This window comes from Phascolarctos cinereus, unplaced genomic scaffold (assembly GCF_003287225.1).
Source record: "Phascolarctos cinereus isolate Bilbo 61053 unplaced genomic scaffold, phaCin_HiC Scaffold_1;HRSCAF=81, whole genome shotgun sequence".
Taxonomy (NCBI): domain Eukaryota; kingdom Metazoa; phylum Chordata; class Mammalia; order Diprotodontia; family Phascolarctidae; genus Phascolarctos; species Phascolarctos cinereus.
This window is the reverse complement of record NW_027555514.1, coordinates 104,022,382-104,043,783: the sequence shown is the minus strand read 5'-3', so window position 1 is coordinate 104,043,783 and position 21,402 is coordinate 104,022,382. Positions and strand designations below refer to the sequence as shown.

The 21,402-nt window shown below is 39.0% G+C and overlaps 1 protein-coding gene across 1 annotated transcript in view; it reads right to left on the bottom strand.

Annotated features, from left to right (window-relative positions):
* Nucleotides 1–21,402, bottom strand: part of HIPK2 (homeodomain interacting protein kinase 2) — a 258,216-nt gene that overhangs the window by 84,460 nt on the left and 152,354 nt on the right. Inside the window, exons 3-6 of the mRNA XM_020998088.2 lie at nucleotides 2,766–2,889; nucleotides 2,311–2,430; nucleotides 1,962–2,048; nucleotides 516–700 (exon numbers count right to left, since the gene is read on the bottom strand). Of these exons, the coding sequence (XP_020853747.1) occupies nucleotides 516–700; nucleotides 1,962–2,048; nucleotides 2,311–2,430; nucleotides 2,766–2,889 (516 nt within the window). The remainder of the gene's footprint in view (nucleotides 1–515; nucleotides 701–1,961; nucleotides 2,049–2,310; nucleotides 2,431–2,765; nucleotides 2,890–21,402) is intronic.

Here is a 21,402-nt window from a genome sequence, read left to right as displayed (position 1 = left end):
CCTTAGTTCAAATAATTAAGTCAGACCCTACACAGTTTGATCACTGAGATGTGTACAGCTGAGCTGAAATTTCCTTATATCAACTCTAGCCACTAAGGAAGCATGCTCTCTTGTAGCTGTTGTGATGAGACTTAACCTGTATAACAAACACTCCCCTTCCCCAGCTAGCTGACCAAGGTTAGTTAGGGGTCAGGGCCAACACTGAGAATTCAGGCCTAGTTATAGTCATAGTAGTGTTAATGGAGATCAGTCAATCAACAAGCATTTATTAAGGTCAGGCACTGTGGTTGTATCTACTGAGACTGGGTCCATTTTAGGTTGAGCTAAAAATAGCCCTACCATTTAATATTTAAAGTGATTGTCCTTTTAGGGATATTGCTATTATGGGCACAACCCTTCATATATGGTTCCCCAGTGTTTAGAAGGGCCCAGTAGTTCACCTAGTCTTGGTTGTCTCCTATTTTCCCCACCGTTCTCTCTTTTAAATTGTTAAAAACGCCGAGAAGGAGGCTTACTGTGTGCTATGGGGAAAATCAAGCAAGTGTGTCATGGTGACAAAAGGATGGTTCAGGGTTTCGATTGGTGTGACCCTCTTATCTGCATCAATGGTCAGCATCTTCTTCAGCAGGTCTATGAATTCTCGCCGGTCAGCCTTTTCCACTAACATGTCACTCCCTTCCAGATCTGTGGTCATATTCACCTGGAGAGAGATCAAGACAAGTCACAATGGATCCCTCCCTTGACTCTCTCTACATAGTCTGCTTCAGCTTGCCTTCAGCCCACCCCATAATTCAGTAGCCTCCATCTTGCCTATTAGGGGGCCAGGCAGCAAATTCCTCACAGCACTTCTTAGCTAGTTTGAGACATGGGGACAAAAAGGGGGAGGGGGTAAAAGGACCTATAAGACATCAGTAGCCTGCCAGAGAATGAGGTATAAGTTGATTAATGTTTTGACCCCTTAACCCGAAGCAAAGTTATTTGTTATCCTTTATAAAAAATTAATGACAACCGAACAATAAAAAATTAGAAGAAATAAGATGAGGGAAAAGTTAGCCTATGAACACTCTGTGGAAGAAAAACTGACATGTTTTTCATCGTTTTCTAATCTAAACATCACCTCATGGAAGAAATCAGATACTGAATGCCACCTTTACTGTTTTTTTAAAAGCTATAACAAATTTTATTTCAGGGTCTGAATTCTTTCTATCTTGAAAATGTTTTCCCTGGAATGATCTCTGACCACCATGGGCAGGGGTCAGAATTCAACATTTGTAGTTTATATTTGTGCTTATTTTCCAAAGATGCCTTCTGCAGATCATTTTCTGTTGATCCCTTCTAACATGCCTCAAAGTTAAAAAGGTAGCAGTTTTCCTCAAAATCTTTGCTGATCTTAGTTATAGGAATAGGTTTTCAAAGTTATTGGTTTACACATCCCCGTCCCTACATGCCTTTAATGTAAACTCCTCTTCCCATTAAAAAGTTTTATTTTGGTATGATTCTAGACTAATTTGTCACACTTAAGGAGATGGCAGCTTGTACTTACCATAAAGGTATATAATAATTCATTCTTTAAGACCTAAAAAGTAATGACTTCTTCCTCTATGTCTGGGATGTCTGAGTTTACTGATATGGCTAAATTCTTCCACAGGAAATATTAGCAGGATAGATTATTATTAGTCTCACAAAACGAATTCCTTTACTGAAAACTGCTTGTAACAAAAATATCATACTTTTAAGATGTTTCATAGGCCCAAATGGTAACCTTACCAAAACTAGTTAGGGTCTATGTATATATCTTATACCCATGTTCAAAGTAATTCAGGGCTAAATGACATGATTAAGGGAGCTTGTGGATTTCCACCAAGCATTCTTCATCCCATCTGTAAAAGAACTTGGCATTCACTAAGTCCTCTTGTACCTGGGTTATCAAAGGGCTTCCACTACTTACCCATGAAGCTTACCTGTGCCATGTCATCCAAACAGTTGAAAATGTACTTCCTTGCTTCCTTCGACTTAATCCCTGTCTCTGCCTCATGATCATCTGGTGTCTGGTTAAAACAAGTAAAAGCTGACTGGTTATCTAAACTACTCCCAAATCAGCACAGCTAGTACACTTAGCAATTCTGGTCCATGATCCCTTCCCTGTTTTCAAAAGGAAACCTTTCAAAGGCCTTCAATTTTGCAAACTTCATTAAAACCTCACCCAGTGAAAAGCCTCTAGGTTTCAAAATGATCTCTACTAATCAGACTGTTCTCTTCTTCCAAGAGTAATCTGACAGATGAAGAAGAATTGCAGAATTCTCTTTTTACCTTTAGCCTCCACAAAGGATATGGTGAGTCTGTATCACGGTTGAAAAACCTTGTTGTCTTTGTTCCTGCACTTAATAAATATTCTGCTGGCAAACCTTGTGTTTGTGAAATATATCGAATCTGTGAAAGAAGAGAAAATAAAGTCACGGTATCACTGACCTTCTGTTGCATTAGTGGCTTCAGGGGATTTAGGGACAACAGAAATTACAATTTTATATACAAAAACAAAAAGAAAAGAAAATGGAGGAGGGGGAAGAGTAGGAAAGAAAGAATGGAAAAATTAAGAGAATAATGTTTGTAAGTTGGGGCTGAAGTAGATATTTAAAAAAACCTAAATATGCCCATGAGTATGTTGTATAAAACATAAAATTCTAATCTACCCTATTTTCCACAAGAGGAAATAAAGGAAATTAAATGGAGACTTGTCAGGAATATCTGGGATTATCTTGACTCACCTGATCATATTCTGATGCTCCTGGGTATAAAGGCCAACCCAAAAATAGCTCTGCAATGACACAGCCCAAGGACCACATGTCAATCGCCTCACAAAAAGGTAAACCAAGGATAATTTCAGGGGCTCTGAAAAAGAACAGAAGAAACTGCTTAGCAGTTCTAAAACACAAATGGGTGTTCATGACTTTTTGAACTATGAATAATCTGTATAAATGATGTACAGCACTAAGACTGTAAAGCATTTTACATATATATATGTGTATATATATATATACACACATACATACACACACACACACAAACACACACACATATATATGTCCTTTCATCCTTACAATAGCATATATTGATTGTATTAACTTACTGATCCTTATAATAACTTCATGATGTAGGTACTGCAAGTAGTTTATGCCCATTTTACAGATGAGGGTATTTTTGTAATGGATTCACTTTATACATGAAGGGTGGATGCTAATGATCCATCCAAAAGATTGCCATGAAATGCAGGGTGGTTTTTTCAGTAACCAGGAGAACACATGTTTAAGAAGAGTACATGTAGTTGGTCGTCTCGGAATAGAACTGACTGATTCAAGGCAAACCTGTAACCTCAACCTTATTAGTACTGTACTCTAATCAAATGCTGTCTTAGAAGCATTCAGGCAAATATTTTCTAGTATAGGTATGCCTTTCACCATTGCAGACTCCAGTTCCAAACTGTAATAGATGGACATTTGGAGTTGCTGTAGTCAAAAAAGATTTGTTCCCTGATAGCTGTCTTTTGCCTCTTACTAGCTGTGTGACCTTGGGCAAGTCACTTAACCTCAACTGCCTCACAAAAAAAAAATAAATGAATGTCAAAAATTGTCTTTACATGTAACTGGAAAGAGTAAAATACTATAAATCTTATCAAAGGGGTTTATCCGTTAAAAGTACATATCATTGTGAAGAGGAAAGTGATAGCTCCTTCCCTTTCTAGTTTTGCTTTTTTTTTTCTTTCTCTTTTTCACCCATCTTTAAATAATGAAATAAAACAATCATAATCTTGGATGTCATTTCCTAATTCTTCCCCCATTTAAAATTGCACCCTTCAAATCTCCCTGAGTAGATTATCTCCCATTTCTGAACTCTTTTAGGAGAATAAACTACAAAAACAAAAATCCTCTGTCAGTCTTGTGATTCACTAATTAGTGTTGCAGAATAAGCTTTCCAAAAGGTACTGTCATTTCTTTAAAGCTGTTCTGCAGCCATTCAAGATATAGTACTGTCCTGTCTGATGTAAAGGTATATGCAATGGCCTAGAATACTCATGTAAAAATTCTTAACCAAGTTTGCCCTAGTTTTGCTTGGTATAAAACTTTAGATTGTTTATAAAGTCCAAATTTTACAGTGAAACAGCACTTAAGTCAAAAATAAATTAATTTCATTAAGTTATGTCAAACTCTTTCTGTACTCACCACATTCCCTACTTGCAGAATCAGGTTATTCATACGGTGCTAGCTTGGGGCATGTTATAGAAGAAGCAACTGCCTTGAAAGGATCTTTATCTAGCTACATTCTCACTGCTGTGGTCCGTACTCCTCCTACTCGGACCCAAGGCTATGTGGCTTAGCAGAAAGAATGCTGGATTTGAAGTCTAGAAGGACCTGGGTTTGAATCCTACTCTGATAGGTAAGCTTTTGCCCCATTTTGTTCCAAACTAGGCCTCTCTACCATTTCTCAGCCATCTTCATACTATGCTGCCTGCCCTCCATTATCCTCATCTTCCTCCTACTACAACCTTGGAAGATATTAATAAAACTATTAATAATGACTGAACCAATCCCTCAGGCTTGGAATAAGGATTAAATGAGATGATGAATGTAAAATACTTTGCCAACTTGAAAGCACTATTTGAAGGATGGCTCTCATTGCTGTTGTCCAGACCCTTTGTCTAGGCTACTGACCCAGTAGGTTATCCTAAGTTCTTGATCTTTTCTGCTTGACCTGCAGGAGTCTGAACTTTTCCTAGCCCAGCTGACTTTCTTGAACTTAATACTTTATCTGCCTAAACTGTTGTCACCGTCTACCTCTCAGATTTTTGTTGACTTATTGCTGGATTTTTGGCCCCCATGATTTATGACACTTGACAGTTCTTTTCCTGCCTAACTAAACTGTCAGGGCAGTTCTGAATAGAACTGACTTCAAGAGATGTATGTAGTCTGATTTGGGGAGATGAGATACATTCAGGAAATATTTAAATAGCAGCAGTAGTACTATTAACTCATTTATATAGCACTTTCTGGGGTTTCAAAAGTGCTTTCCTCACAACTCTTGAGGTAGCTTATGCAATATTATTTCTATTTTACAATATTTATTTCTATTTTATAAGGAAACTGAGGCTGAGAGAGAAGTTAAATGACATATCCAAGGCCACACATTTATAAAGTATAGCAATCAGAACTGATCCAAGTCCTTCTACTTTAAAACCCTGTGTTTCCTATTACATTATTACTCAACTCTCTTAAGATGTATCAGGGAAGGGAAGAGATTGCTGTGGGCTGAGATGGTTCAAGGAGGAGGTAGGGATTAAGTTGGATCCTTACTGACCAGTAAGATCTCTAAGCATAGGCAGAAATAAGGGAAGAAGAGTATAAACCGAAGTATAAAGTACAAAGGTAGAACTGTGTGCCATGGTTCACCTGTTCAAATTTCTATTCCAAGGTCTGTGAGCATATTCATTAGCCAGATCTTAAGGCTAGTACTACCCTTTGGAGAAGCTTGGCTTCTTCAAATACAGTATGATATTCTAAATCTGGTTCCAGTCTCATAAGCATCTATGTGGTTTGGAGAGTGGACGCTGACTTTATGCATTACTTTAGTTCCCTCAGATGGCTGGAAGCTGCCTTCTGTGTTTTTTCCTGAGGCAAACATTCCTCAGTTCACTGAACCTCTGGGTCTCCATATTCTCTGTAAAATGAGAGCGTTGGAAATGACCTCTAAGATCCCTTCCAGTTTTAAATGTGTGTCCCTAAATTCCTTTTTGGCCCATCTTCTAAGTTGGTTCCTGGTGGAGGAATAGCTCTTAGTTCAGATGCAGAAAAGAGATGGCTGGCATGTCCTCAGCTATATGAATAATCATTACTTTTCTGGTTTAGGTGACTAGATCCAACTCACTTGCCCCAGTTCTCTCAGGGAAGTGGTTTCCCAAAATCTTACCATCTTTAGTTTCATACTACCAAAACTATTTTAAACATACATTGACACCAAAGGACGAGAATGTCTGTTTCCTTACAGGTTCATCATATACACACAGCATGATACTGAAATATCACACTGTTCTAAAGAGAACAAACAAATGTCACCTCTCAATACATTAACGCTGAAGCATTTATCTAGGCTGGCTGTGTTGACAGCTCTCATACATTCAGTTCATAGAATAACTAGAGTGGAATCCTTTCAAAACAGATGTTGGGAACTAACAACTGCTTTTTAAGATAATCCCACTGGAACAAGTTTTTTTATGGTATGTTTTTGTTGTTTCAAGGACGTGATTTGAGCTACAATATCCAAATCTGTTTTATGACTTAATGTTCACTCAATGCTATAATGTCCTGCAGAAAATGATAAATAACACACCACTCTTGCTTTCAAGAAGGTTGCCATCTAGGAGGGGTGATATAATACATATACATATACATAAATATAAACAGTGTAACATTTTAGAATATAGTAAATGCCTAAGTACAAACAATGTGCTGAGACTAGACAGAGAAATCCCTCTTGAATGGGCAATTAGGGAGGACTTCATGGAGGAGGAGGCACTGGAGCTAGACTTTGAGGTACTCTATACTGAAAGGGACCTTAAAGCTAACTTAGTTATCTAGGCCACTGCCTGATACTTTCCAATAACAGAGAGCTTACTATTTTGCATGACAGCCAGTCCCATTGCTGGATAACTCAGAAAAAAAATTCTACCCTGTTTATAGCTGAAATTTGTCCCCCTCTAACTTCTACTATTGGGTTTAGTTCTGTCTTCTGAAAAACAGATCTACCTGGGGAAGATTTATTGGGGGAGAGCAAACAGGCACAATACTGTTAGTGTTACTCTGTGTGATCATAGCAACAGAGGCAATAAAACAGTCTGCTCATTCACACGAGAACTCCCTGGCCAATTATGAGGTTGAGTAAATATCCTATTCCCTTTTGTATCACATTAATAAAAGCAGCATAAGATTCAACAGCAATCTTTAACTTGGTAACATACCTGGAGCATTAATTGGCAAGTTCTGAATTTACTATGACTATATATTCAAGAGAACATTATTTAACTTTTCCAAAATTAAAATTGGGCAAAAGTAGTCAAATTGGGAAAGTGGGGTTTTAATTATACCAACTTTTAGTCTATTGTTTGTATTAGAAAGTCAAAGAAACCCTAAAACTGTGGATATGAACTCTGCCACCTATGCAAGCCAGTGACCTGGAGAGGCAGGCAGGACATTGTGAAGGCATATGGGATCAGTCAGAAAACAGGAGAGATATGAAGAATGAAGAACTGTCCTATTTTAGATAAACTGTTTGGAAAGATATGGGGCACGATGATTGATGAAAAAGGTAGAAATGCATGGGGGAGGGGGCACCAGATAAGTATACTAACCGACAAGAGACAATTCAGATGGGAAAGGCTGGAAAGAATGCAAAAGATTAGGGTTATGGGTTTTAAAAAGACAGGCTAATTGAAAGAGCAACATGGAAGCTGCCTGGTTGAGGTTCTGGTGGTTGTGGACAGAAAAGGACCTTATTACTTCATCAGCCACGTGAGTTGAGAGAAATATTTTCTAACTTGGACTAGAATCTTTAGAAATAATTAAGGGTAGACTAATGAGGAAGGGCAAGGTGACCCAAGAAATGGGTGAGATTATAAGAGTGTGCTGAACATCCCAGGAAGGAGACAGAAAAGACCTAAAAGGCTGATTTCTGTGCTGGCAGCATTGGCATTGAGTAGCTTACAAAATGCTTTTATAATGCACATATTTGTACAGCATAGATGAGAAACTGAAGGTCCCAGTGCTAATGTGATTTGTCCACTGTCACACAGCTACTAAGCTGGACAGTCAGGACTAGAATCAGGTCTTCTGACTCCATGTCCATTATCCTTCCCAATCTCCTACCAGAGATCTAGACTTATCTTTAACTTCCTAACTGGGAGTCCCACTGTCACCTCAAACCTGGCATACACAAAAGGGCAACCAACATTCTCAACCACCAATAAATACATTTTCCTCTCCCATGTCCCAATTTTTGTCAGAGGTCCCACCATTCCTAAAAATCTCCCCATATCGAAATATAGAATCTCTGATTTTAGAGCCTAGAGATCACCTAGCCCAACCCCATCAGTTGACAAATGAGGAAGCTACAGTTTGAAAGAGTAACTTGTTCAAGACCACACAGCCAGTTCATGACAGAGCAAGAACCTGAATCCAAGTCTTCTGACTCCTCAGTTCTGAGCTCTTTCTAATCTTCCGTGCTACCTCAGTCACCAAGTCAAGGGATTGTCTTCAAAATGTTTCAGCTATCCATCCTTTTCTCTCCATTGCTATTATGATTGCTCTGGTTAGGGTCACTTTACTTCCAGTTCACACTATAACCTGCGAGATTTCTTCACCTGCTATCCTAAATCTCCTTTGTTTTATCTTCCCCTTAACACAGTGTAAGCACCTTGAGAGCAGAGACTATCCTCTTTTCTTGTTTTCGTATCCTTAGCCAGTTGGTCTTATGTGCCACCATCAGTCTAATCTTCCTGGAAGTAGATCAGGCTCGTTTGGGCCTGTTGGGTAAGGGAAGATATTATATCTTATATCTGCATCTATTTAGGTCTCTTCATTTCCAAGCAGGCTATTCTCTGGATTTCTTCATTGTGCCCCAGACACCTCTTCATTCTGGAAGATCACTTCAGCCCTGAAACTCATACTTCAGAAGTACCCTCTGTCCCCTACTCCACCTGTCCCTCTACTCAGAATGGAGGGTCCTCCCAGAACTTTTATTTAAGGAGGGTACCCAGGCCAGCCATCTCTTTATTTCCCACCAGGTTATTTGCTTTTTCAGTCACGTCATGACTCATTTGGGGTTTTCTTGGCAAAGATACTGGAGTGGTTTTCCATTTCCTTCTCCAGCTCATTTTACAGAAGAGGAAACTGAGGCAAACAGGATTGACTTGCCCAGGGTCACACAGCTAGTAAGTGTGTAGCTAGTAAGGCCAGATTAGAACTCAGGAAGATGAGTCTTCCTGACTCCAGGCCTGATTTTTCTATCCACTGTGTCACCTGGCTGCCGTCAGAATACTTCTCCATCATGCCCCTGCTCAGAGCTCTAGTCCATTCTCCTTCCTCCCACCTTCTCCCCTCACCCCCTTTTAACTTTCTTTTTATATCTTCTCCATTAGAATGTAAGCTCCTCAAGGGCAAAGATTGTTTTTCTTTTTATTTGTAGCTGTATTCTCAGCATTTAGCAAAGTGCCTGGCATAGAGTTAAGTGCTTAATAAATGACTGTTAACAGGCTGATTGACTTGTCGAATGGGATTCTTAGTAGAAGTATAATTGAGAGGCAATTGGAAAGAGGAAAATTTATTCTGATCCTCTCCCCCTCAATGTTTCTCTCAGGAAAGGGAAGAGAGAAATTGTATAGTGAATAAGCAAAGATAGGAGACTAATGCTGGAAAGATATTTAGTTTGGTATATGTTAATCATCCTCAAGTATACAGGAGGTTAAGGACTTATCCTGAAGGTAAGAGGCAGTTTTCAAGTAGAGGAAGGGAATAAACATTTATAAAGTGCCTACTGTGTGCCAGGCACTGTGCTAAGTGCTTTACAAATCTCATTTGATCCTCATGACAACTTTGTGAGGTAGGTGTGTTGATTATTATCCCCATTTTATAGTTGAGGAAACTGAGGCAACAGGTTAAGTGACTTGTTCTGGGCCATACAGCTAGTAAGTGTCTGAGACAGGATTTGAACTCAGACTTTCCTGAGAAAGAAGTGAAGTGACTTGCCCAAAGTATGTCAGCCATACTTTCCGATTATGAAAATAAAGCTGTGTACATACCAATGTACACATGAGCTCCAATAACAACGCTTGAATCATATTCTGCTGTACTTCCTGCCTTGAGTAAGAGCTTGAGCAGGTGAGGTAGAAGGGAGTTCTGCTTAACTTGAGAGAAGGGCTAGAAAAACGAAAGCCTTGAGTTGGAAAAAAATAACACAGCTGTGCTGGGGAGAGATCCAAGAAAAAACTTCAGAGGGGAATTCTCTCTAGTTTTCTTTGTTTTTTTTTTTTGTCCCCTTTATAAGTTCTGTTTCTAAAACTGAGGGCTGGAATTAGGCTTATTAAAAGCTTTTCACAGAAGTCTGTCAATCCTGGGAACTTGTTCTATTAATCATTAACCACTTCAGTCTTGGTGAACAAAGACATGATATGGACTTCACTCAGGCTTCTTTGGTTACTCTCCTTTGCCTTGAGACAGAATGAAACAACATCAGTTGCTCATGGGTAGGCCGAGCTAATATAATAAAAATGACAATTCTACCTAAGCTAATTTACTTATTCAGTGCCATACCAATCAAACGACCAAAAAATTATTTTATAGAGTTAGAAAAAATAATGAGGTATTTATTTACAAAAGGCTGGCTTGTGCCTTGACCAAGGTAAACATTTGATCCCATTCTTCTAAGGTATTCTCTTGAAATTCCCCTTCCTCAGCTTCACATACAAACATTACTGAGAAGGGGAGATTCCCTCTTTCTCAATGGACTTGGCAGGTCTATCCACCAAAATGAGGCTGAGGATTCAGCTGGTTTTTTCTCTTGTACACTGTGGGCACTGAAGACTCATCCTGGTATGTAAAACCACAGGCTATGATATAACTTAGGAGGAATAACAGCTATAATGACAAAAGGGCTGTGCCAGGGTTAATTCATTTACTTGCCACAAAGTCCATTTTTTAGTTTACCTCTTTCAGACTGTATGGCTAAACTGATCTGCATAATTTTGTTTTATCTATGAAAAGCCCTGTGGAAGATGGATGTTAGCCATCTGTAGCATTTTTGTTGTTGTCGAGTCATTTTTTAGTCATGTCTGACTCCATTTGGACTTTTCTTGGCAAAGATACTGGAGTGGTTTGCCATTTCCTTCTCCAGCTCATTTTATAGATGAGGAAATTGAGGCAAACAGAGTTAAGGGACTTGCCCAGGGTCTCACAACTAATAAGTGTCTGAGGCCAGATTTGAACTTAGGGAGATGAGTCTTCCTGACTCCAGGCCCAGTACTTTGTGCACTGAGCCACCTATCTGTATATACTGCATTTACATTCAGAAAAATGGTATTACAGGTAACCTCTGTAGATGGGATTTACTAGATGTCACCAATGAATAACAGAACCAGATCGAACGCCTGAGGAGGGAGCCCTATGTTGGGAAAAGACCCTATAAACCAGAAAGTCAAATCAGCTTTTCCTTCTTAAGCTTAGATTCACGTAATGATACTAGTGCCACCTGATAGGGAAAGAGCTTTCTTTTTTACCTTTCTTTGTATTACCCAAGTCATTCCTCTACCTCTCCTACCACTGAGTTTGCCAAACATTAAACTTGTTGAATTAATTTATTTAATTCATTAAATTTAATTTAGCAAACATTTATTAAGCTATTGCTATTCAGGAACAGCCATGACAGTGAAAAGAACATTGGCTTTTGGAGTCAAATTCCTGCTTTTCTACTTACTGCCTCTGTGACCTTTAGGATGTCATTTAATCTCTCTAAGCCTTATGTAAAACGAGTTACACAAAGTGATTTTCAGCTCTAAATTCTGTATACGACTATACCCTGTTCTAAGTTTCAGCTATAAGAACACTTGCAGTATTATGAGGCAGGTGGACAGCGCTAATGACTCCTGTTTGGAATGCAAAATGGTGTCCTGTTCATGGAAGAGGAGAGCATGTGTCCCTCAAAACATGGAACCACCAGTTCCAGGTAGGCAAGGCACTTGTTCCTGGGGGACAAATGGTGTCATTAGGACAAAGATTTTCCTCTGGGTGAGAGGTGGCTTCTGGGGAATGAAAAGATTAAGGGGGGAAAAAAGCCCACACTGTTCTTTAGATCTGAGGAATCTATGGTGAAATAGATTCAGAGTAGTGTTTCTTGTGGGAATCCAAAAACAAGATTGTGAAACTCGCAGGTAATGAGCAATGATAAGTGCTGTCCGTAAGTTGTGTTATCATCTGGTGTAAAGCAGATCCTCAAATCTTGATATTATTTCAGTTCTCTAAAGCTTTTGATCCTATTTGCCAATCAATTCACTTCCTGACATTTTCTAATCCTGATTTCGAGAACACTCCAGTTATATTAGGTGCCTGTGTCTATGCAGCTTACAAGTATTATCTCATTTGATCCTCACAACAACCCTGTGGGATAGGTGCCATTTTTGTCCCCATTTTACAGATGAAGAAACTGAGGCAGACATCTTAAGCTGACTTGCCCAGGGTCACACAGCTAGTAAGTGTCTGAGACCATACTTGAACTCAAGTCTTCCTGACCCTGGGCCCAGTGCTCTTTCTATTGAGCCACCTTGCTGCCCCTGATCTGAATTCTAATTCTGATAATAATACTTACCAGGTCTGTGACTTTGGGCAAGTTATTAAACCTGAGCCTTAGGTTCCTCATGTGTAAAATGAGGATAATAACACTTGCCAGACTTTCCTCACAGGACTGTTGTGATGAAAGCACTTTTCAGAATCTTAACGTGGTACATAATGTAGTGTGTGTACATACATACATGCATACATGTATACGTACATATATGTTATCTATCTGTCTCGATGTATCATCAGAGTTGTGATTTCATCAGTGTGGAGAATTACCCACGGGGAATGTCCCTCCACTGAACCAGCCCATCTTTAATTTGAGGCTTAGCTGTCTGTGGCGCTGAGAAGCGAAGGGATTTGCCCATTATCACCTGGTGAGCATGTGTCTGCTAGGAGGAACAATGGATAGAGTGCTGGGCCTGGAATCAGGAAGACTTCTCTTCCTGAGTTCAAATCTGGTCTCAGACACTTACTAGATGTGTGACCCTGAGCAAGTCATTTAGCCTGTTTCCTCCTCTGTAAAATGAGTTGGAGAAGGAAATAGCAAACCACTCCAGTATCTTTGCCAAGAAAACCCCAGATGGGGTCATGACTGCTTCAGGGCAGCTACCTTCAAGTGCTTGGCTTACAGTGAGTGTTCATTCTGTCACTGTTTACTGACTAAATGGAGGTAAGCAAATGCTAACCCTGCTAAGGCAGGGCCTGGAGACTTTATTCTGTGAAGGGGCCCAGGCCAGCCTACCTTCATTCTCTTCCAGAACCTGTTCTTGACTCTCTGGACTTCAAAATCATGCCCCCACTTCTAGTTCTGGCTCAACCCGGAACTTCCCTCAACACCCGAGACCTCTTCATACTGAGCAACCTCCCATATTCAGAGCTTATTCATCCTAATATATCCAGGGGCGGGCTAGTGAAGGTTTAATGTTTAACAACTGGCAAGGAATTGGAGGGGGGGGGGAGAAAGAAAGGTATCCGAGACTCACTTTTAAGTTTAATCTGTATTGTTAACATTTTCTCCATCACTTTCTTAAGTCAAGGCCCAGGGGTGGGGAACCTGCAGCCTCGAGGTTTGTGAAGTTTGGATTCAGTCCAAGGGCTGCATGTGGCCTGGAGGCCAAAGGTTCTCCACCCCTGGTACACAATCCACAAGACAATAAGTCAAGCCATGATTTGTAGGGATTTCTAAGTGTAAATGCTCACACAGAAAACTGAACGGTCCAGAAGAGCTATTTCCAGCATGCCCCTGGGTATATCTTTTTACAAGGCCCATCTCTCTCCTCCTGTTGGTGAGTTCTTGGAGTCTCTATTTTGTGGAGAGATCCAGGCCAGCCTATTTTATTTATTTCTATCTTGGTCTTGTTCCCGATTTTCTCTGGATTTCAATGCCATGCCCTCTCTCTTGCCAGCTAATCTTGGGACTTTCCCCAGCATATACATTCTTCTCACCCTGGAACAGCTTACCACCCCTATGTCCCGCTCACCATGACTATCCCTCCACAAGTCTTATCCACCTTCTTCCACTGGTGAGTTCTTCTGGAGTCTCCATTTTGTGGAGGGGCCTAGGTTGCCCTGCCTTCATTCACTTTCAGCCCTATTTCTGACTTTCCCTGGACTTTAAAACCTTCATTTCTTCCACCTCCAGCTTTTCAGCTCCTTTTTGTCTGTTGTTCTTCCAGTGGAATGTAAGCTGCTTGAGGGCAAGGGCTGTCTTTCTTTTTGCTTGTATTTCCTATAGTAAGTGCTTAATAAATGCTTATTTCCTTCCTCTTTCCCTCCTTATTCTCTCCCTCTCTCTCTTCCTTCCCAGAAAAGACTGATAGAGAATTTTCTTGCTTTTCATTTAATCTCACAAAGATTGCTTGTTTTAGAAATTAAAAAAAAATACTTCACACACTTTTAACCATTTGACATTAGATTTAGTTTTGAAGGGAAGTGAAACAATTCTGGCTTTACTCTTTTTAATAATTCTTACTTCTGTGGAAACCAAACAGATTTTCCCCTTCTCTCTTCTATGTTTGTTTGACTTTTAAAAGTTCATTAAGAGTCAAATGAATTCATGGTCATAAAGTGTCGTAGTTCAAAATGGGTAAATCAGTATTTTTGGAGAGAAGCTTGATGTCAGGATCCCTGTGATCTCTGACTGGGACCTATGATTTTTGGAAAAGACATGTCCTTGGCTTAGGAGACCAGCTTTGAACCCAAGTCCTCTAACTTCAAATCTAGCAGTCTTTATACTATGCCAGACAGCTTGAGCGCTTCTTCTGAATACAGCACCTTGCCCAATTCCCAGTCATCCCCAAGTGAAAGAGATGCACAAAGCTCCCAGGCAGCAAACCACACAAAATACCCTCAACTGCCCACTCCTCTCCCTACCCCATACTAGAGGGGCATAGAATAACTATCCAGATGTGGCTTCCAAAAGCAGGAATATTGAGAGAGAATCTAAAAGCACAGACCCATGGCATCCCAAATGCTGAATCCTTGCTTCTCGTCCATGCCCACAGTCATTTCTTTACTTCTCACACACAAACACTTAAACCTGAAGAATGGTCTGCCAGTATTCCAGATGATACACTATCCCCAATTCTACTGTGCATTTTCCTCCAGTACACAAAGCCTACAACATTCGATTTTCCCTGATGCATTTTTCTGTACTTACTCTTACATCAGGAAGGAAGCAATGACATTGGGTGGATAGAAGAAAGATAGCATAAAGTCTTGTTTTGTTATTTCTAAGGTAATTCTTGCTTCTGTAGAAACCAAACAAAAGTCTTTTTTCTCCCTTTTGGATTTAATTGACTTTTGTTTGTTTAATCAACTTTCAAAAGGCCATTAGATTTTTGGCACCAGCTAAGGGTAAAAAATATCCCTATTTGCTTTTGACTGTAATTTTATCTTATGAACCATAGATTAGAGTCAATCATCTTTCCTAGTGAGCAGTGATTCTTCACTTCCACATATGTATCGTTATTGATGAACTTTCTCAGAACTATTGTGCTTTGTTTAATAAAAGGGGTTCCCCACTAGACAAGATTTTTAAGATTTTTCTGCTTAGGTAGCTTCCAGTCCAGACGGTATATCTTCCATCTCTTTCATTAGCTCAGACCAGCCATAAAACCTGATGGGTGACCAACAATTTAATTTCTGTATGTCAAAATATAGCAATGTAAGAACATAAAGACAAATAAACCTGGACCTCAAGGGTTATTATTCATAAACAACATAGGTAACAGCAATGATACATTTCTGTTCTTGTTCTAAAGGGAAGCTCAAGAAGAGGTTAGAACAAAGACAAGGAAGGAAGGCTCTCTAGCACAACTGTCTACCTCATTTTTCAGTTCTGGAATTACTTCCCTCTGCCAGCAGAAGGCAAATCATCCCATAATATGGATTAGAAACATCATTCCCTTTTGGCCACACTCCTACTTTGCTCCCACTGCCACTGTGGTGACGTTAAACACAGCACATGCTACAAGAGTTCTACCATGGGCATGGCCCAGAGATGCCAATATCGAGGTCTGGATATGAATGTAACAGCAAGGTCAGAAGAGAGTGGAGTCCTATAGATTTCTACTTGTGCTGACCTTAAATTTACAATCTAATGTTTGGTTTGCTGAACAAATAAGTATTAGCTGCTGTCACAGGAGGCTGTTTTGTGGGTGGAGGGCTAAGGAAAAATCACATGTGTAGTCTGCTCAACTCCCTTTTCTCCAGTGTTCCTGAACAGGTAAATTGGGTTGAAAGTAGACCTAAGGTTTGTGGCTGAACAAAACTGGTTCTGGAGACAGGAAGATCTGGTGGGTTCAAGTCCTGCCTCTCACACATACTAACTGTATGACCATGGATACAAGTCCTTTTTGCCCTTGGTATCAGAAGGAGTTTTCAATACCATAGTTAAAGAAAAAAATCTTAAAATGAATGTTAAGAGATGTTTTGAAGAGAAAAAGAAGAAATAGGGCAACGTGAACGCTGAGGAAGAGTGTGTAGAAGGAGGGAAAGGCTGCCCCATCTCTTTGTCTTAGGGATAATGGGGTTTTAGATTATGGTTGGTTGAGCTCCAGTATTTTAGGACGCTATCAGGCAAAGGCATCTTCTCTCCATTTGCTGCCTCTATGAGTTAATGTACATAACAAGGTGACATTTATCATTTGCAGCATAGTATTTCCCAAAGTGTAGGCTTTACAGGGCCTAGGCATGCTTGGGTGCTATTAATCTTCAGTGGGCTGTTAATATTTTTTAAAAGTAGAAATATTATGCATATGTGGACTGTATCTTAAGGTCAATTGTGAGAGTTTTCTTTAAGTACCTTAAAAACTATTGTTTAGCATATAACAGGGCACATTCAGGATAAGATGGTAACTCTTGAAATTTGAGGGAGATCCATCTAGGACAGGGGTTCTGAAACTTTTTGCTCTCAGGACCCCTTTACACTCCTAAAAATTATTGAGGAATTCTCTTCCCAAGAGCTTTTGTTTATGTGGTATGTGTGTGTGTGTATACATACATGTACATATATTTACCATGTAAAAATTAAAACATCTTAGTATTATTATGAAAATAGTTTTGATTTTGTATACCTTCTGAAGGAATCTTGGGGACTCCAAGAGATCCCTGGACTACACATTTTGAGAACTGTTGATTTAGGGCAAATACAAGGAAAATGCATAGGAACTCATTTCCTCCAAAAAGTAGAGTGCTGCAAATATCAATGGGGATGGAGGCTAGATCTATCATTTTACTGGTATACGAAACTCCCTCTACCAACGCAGGTCAATACTTTCTCTGTAACTAATGGTCTAGTCTTAGAAAGTTGTTTAGAATGCCAAGAGGTTAAGTGACTTGTTCTGGGTCACACAGCCAGTGTGTCTTGGACTTGAACCCAATTCTTTTTGGCTCTAAGGCCAGCATGCTCTCCAATATACTGTGCTGTCTCTTGAATACATAAATAGCTTAAAAATAGTTTATATGAGCTTGTGAATAACAATTCCCAAATAGAAACTAGCAATCCTTGAGAGGTACTCCCCCTAAACTATCAATCTAACATCAATTAGAAATATTAAATCCTTTCAAAACACGCCACTTTCTGGAACACAATATTGAGATGGATACACTTTAAGTCTAACCTAGTGTGGCAGTACTTCAATTAACCTCTCTGGGTCTCATCTAGGAAAAAGTGACCTGCCTCAGTGAAATGCTGGGCCACAGCTAGCAAACGAAGGAGCAAAACCCTTTTAAGTACAAAGACCAGGAAGAATTCCTACAGATTACATGTCAATTTTAGAAGTCTTACCATCGTTGCACAATCCTTTTTCCTCAAGGACTTCATGTGTTTGCTCATGATAGAAGTTCAGATATAAGTGTATTTAGTAATATCATTCCTTTTAAACTACTCTCATCATTTGCTGAATAGTTTAAATCTTTAAAAAGGCTATTCTCAAGTAAAATAGTAGTTTAAATTAAATTAAAACCATCTAAGATTGTCCAAGGTGAGTTGCTGGTGGGATTGTCACCTAAATTTCTATGGTTTACTGATGTTTCTGTCCACATGGAATAGATAGCCAAGACTAGAAAATGGAGAGCACATGGATTTACTTGAGGAGCAAATCTAGAACCTGATTATCTAAGCATTCAACTGAAATATGAGAAATAATGAGGAAATTTCATTTTATAAGGCCCTATTTTCATTCCTTTCTAGGGAATGATTTCATTCTAATGAATATAGTAGATACTTGATAATTTACTGACTGATAAAAATAATATTTTTCCTTACTTTTCCCAAGATTCTTTAAACAAATTTGAGCTTGTAGAAATCCAGTATCCAGTCCTACTAGTGGTCCCCTAAATCAGCATTCTGTGTCATCTCTATCCCTTTGAATGGGGTTGTTACTATGCTACAAAAGCACATTTTCTTCATCTTACCTTTCAAAATCCTTATCTAATTTAAGGTTTAGCTCAGGTGCTATTTTTCAATGGGCATTCACTTTCTTTTCTTCTTCTCTGCTTCAACAAAAAGTATTGCTATAAATATTTTTGTACATGTGGGTCTTTCCCTCTTTCTTTGATCTTTCTGTGAGATAAGCCAAATAGTGATATCACTCGGTCAAAGGTATACACATTTTAGTGTGAATAGTTCCAAAGTGATTTTTGGAATGGTTAGAAAACTTCATAAATCCACCAGTAGTATGTTACCAAGTGTGTATGCTCTCCTACAAAGCCTCTTCTAAATTGTCATTTTTCCATTTTGTCATCTTTGCCAATCTGACGGGTATGAGGTGGAAACTCAGAGTGGCCTTAATTTGCATTTCTCTTCTTATTAGTGACTTGGGAGTATTTTTTCAAAAGATTGTTGATAACTTGCTTTTCTTATTTTAAGAACTTCCTGCTCATATCCTTTGACTATTGGCAGATAGCTATTGTTCTTATACATTTATATCAACTCCCTACATATCTTTAACGTCAGACCTTTATAAAAGAAATTTTCTATAAAATTATTTTCCTAGTTAATTTTTCCTCTTCTAATTCTGACTATACTAATCTAGTTTGTATGAAAATTTTCATTTTTATATAATCAAAACTGTCTACTTTATCTCCTGTGACTCCTCTCTACACCTTATTTAGTCAGAAAGTATATCTCTATCCATAGTTGTGAAAGATAGTTTATGATTTATTTCTAGGTTTTGTCTCCATTTAGAGGTCACTGTGGTATATGATGTGTGATATTAGTTTAAATCTAATTTCTGCCAGACTTGCCAGATTTCCTAGCAATTTTTATTAAATAGTTTATCCCTACCCCAGTAGTTGGACTCCTTGGGTTTTTCAAATTTTATGCTATAATGTTTGATTGGGTTTTTTTTGATATTGCACACCCAATCCATTCCACCGATCAACTTTTCTGTTTTTTAACCAGTATGAAATAGTTTTGATGATTACTACTTTGTAGTATAGTTGAGCTGTGGTACTGCTAGGCCCCCTTCCTTTTCTCTGTCAAGTCAAATCAAGTTAACAAGCAATTTATTAAGCACTTACTATGTGCCAGGTACTGTACTAAGTACTGGGAATAAAAATATGAGCAAAAAGAAAGACAAATCCCTACATTCTAGTGCAGGGGTGGGGAACCTACAGCCTTAAGGCCACATGTGGTCCTCTAGGCCCTCAAGTGTGGCCCATTGACTAAATCAAAAATTCACAGAACAAATCCTCAAAAGGTCACACTTGAGGACCTAGAGGGCCTGATGTGGCTTCAAGGCTGCAGTTTCCCTACCCCTGTTCTAGTGTAAGGTCTCTATCTCTGTCTCTTCCCTCTGTTCTCCCTCCTCTCTCTCTCTCTTCATTATTTCCATTGAGAGTCTTAATAAAATTCATCTGAAAGAACAAAAGGTTATCTTTTTTCAGCCCTATAAAATAACCTTTTGGTAATCTGATTGATGTGGTACTGAATCTGAAAATTAGTTAATTTTATTAAAGTGGCAGGACCCAACTATGAATAATTATTATCTCTCTAATTATTTCAGTCTGTCTTCATTCCCATAAAGAGTATTTTTGAAAACCCTTTCTGTTTAGCATATGCTGTCGGCCTCAGAGGCTCATTATATGTGTTTGCATTCCTGACATTATTCTTACAGGGCCATAATGGTCTTTTGTATACATATTGTAGATTATCTCTTAAAAAACTCAAGCTGGTTAATGAATTTCCTGTGAAAATACATTGGTCTCTTTAGACATCTCCATTTTCTCCTTATCAAAATCACAGTTCTGTATGTGTCCATAAACTTTGGTTCTTGAGAGGTTTCCATATATCTCAAGCTGACTTCCACAGATTATTAGGCTGGTGAACCCTCATCATTCTTTCACTGAACCTTCTGAAATTAGCTCTCCCCAAATCTATGATGAGTGTTGGGAATGCCTGATTGTCCTATCATGAACTTGTCCTCAAGGTTTAATGCCAAATATTTGATTAAGCATCTGCTGTGCTCAAGGTTAGGGCAGCTAAGTGGCACAGTGGATAGAGTGCTGGGCCTGAAGTCAGGAAGGCTCATCTTCCTGAATTCAAATCTAGTCACGCTTATTAGCTGTGTGACCCTGGCAAGTCACTTAACTCTGCCTCAGTTTCCTCATTTGTAAAATGAGCTAGAGAATGAAGTGGCATAACCACTTAAGTAATCTCTGCCAAAAAAACCCCAGTGGGGTCATGAAGAGTTGGACATGACTGAAAAATGACTAAACGAAATGTTCAAGGTTACTATGAGACTAGACAGTGTGTCTGAAATACAGAGCTGGCCTAGGAGTTAAGAAGACCTGTGTTAAAGAATTACCACAGTTTTACTGGCATGGGTAAACTACATTAATCTCCTAGTGCTTCAGTTACAGAACTTTAGAGTAGTTAACTGTTTGATGTGTACTGGTAGAGAGAGTTTTCATACCAGGAGTTTCCTACACCAGTGAAATCAAAGAGATTCTCAAGGCATTGTGCTAGATACTAGGGATACAAAAAAAATTGTCTTAGATTCAAGGACTTTACCTTCTAAAGTTCTTATCCTTTTAATTTCCAGAATGGTGTTCCTTATGCTGCTGCTTCCACTTTTTGAAAGGAAAAAATTATCATTAAGTCAGGTCCTAAATTTATCACTTCCTTTGCTTTTAGCCAACAGAGCTTCCAACAGATAATATAGAAAAATGAAGTCCCCTCAGCATTACAGTATTATACTTGCTTATCATATGTGTGAATTCTGTATCTTTTTCTTCCTTTTTCCAGGTGGTCTGTAGTGTATATTCTCAAAACAATATCACTTCTTTATTCCTTTGTTTATTCTTGCCCAAATGTTATCCATCATGTTTTTTCCTCTTGAATTCCTGGATATCCTCACAAGGGTACAGCTTTTTAAAGTAACATGATGCCCTACCCATGTCTTTTATCTATTCCATTTCTTTTGAATGAGGTATACCCCTCTTCCAGAGTCACACTGCAGTCATAAGACCTATCTCACCAGTGATGCCAATGTTTTTGCTTCGTGCATGCTTATTACCAACAAAG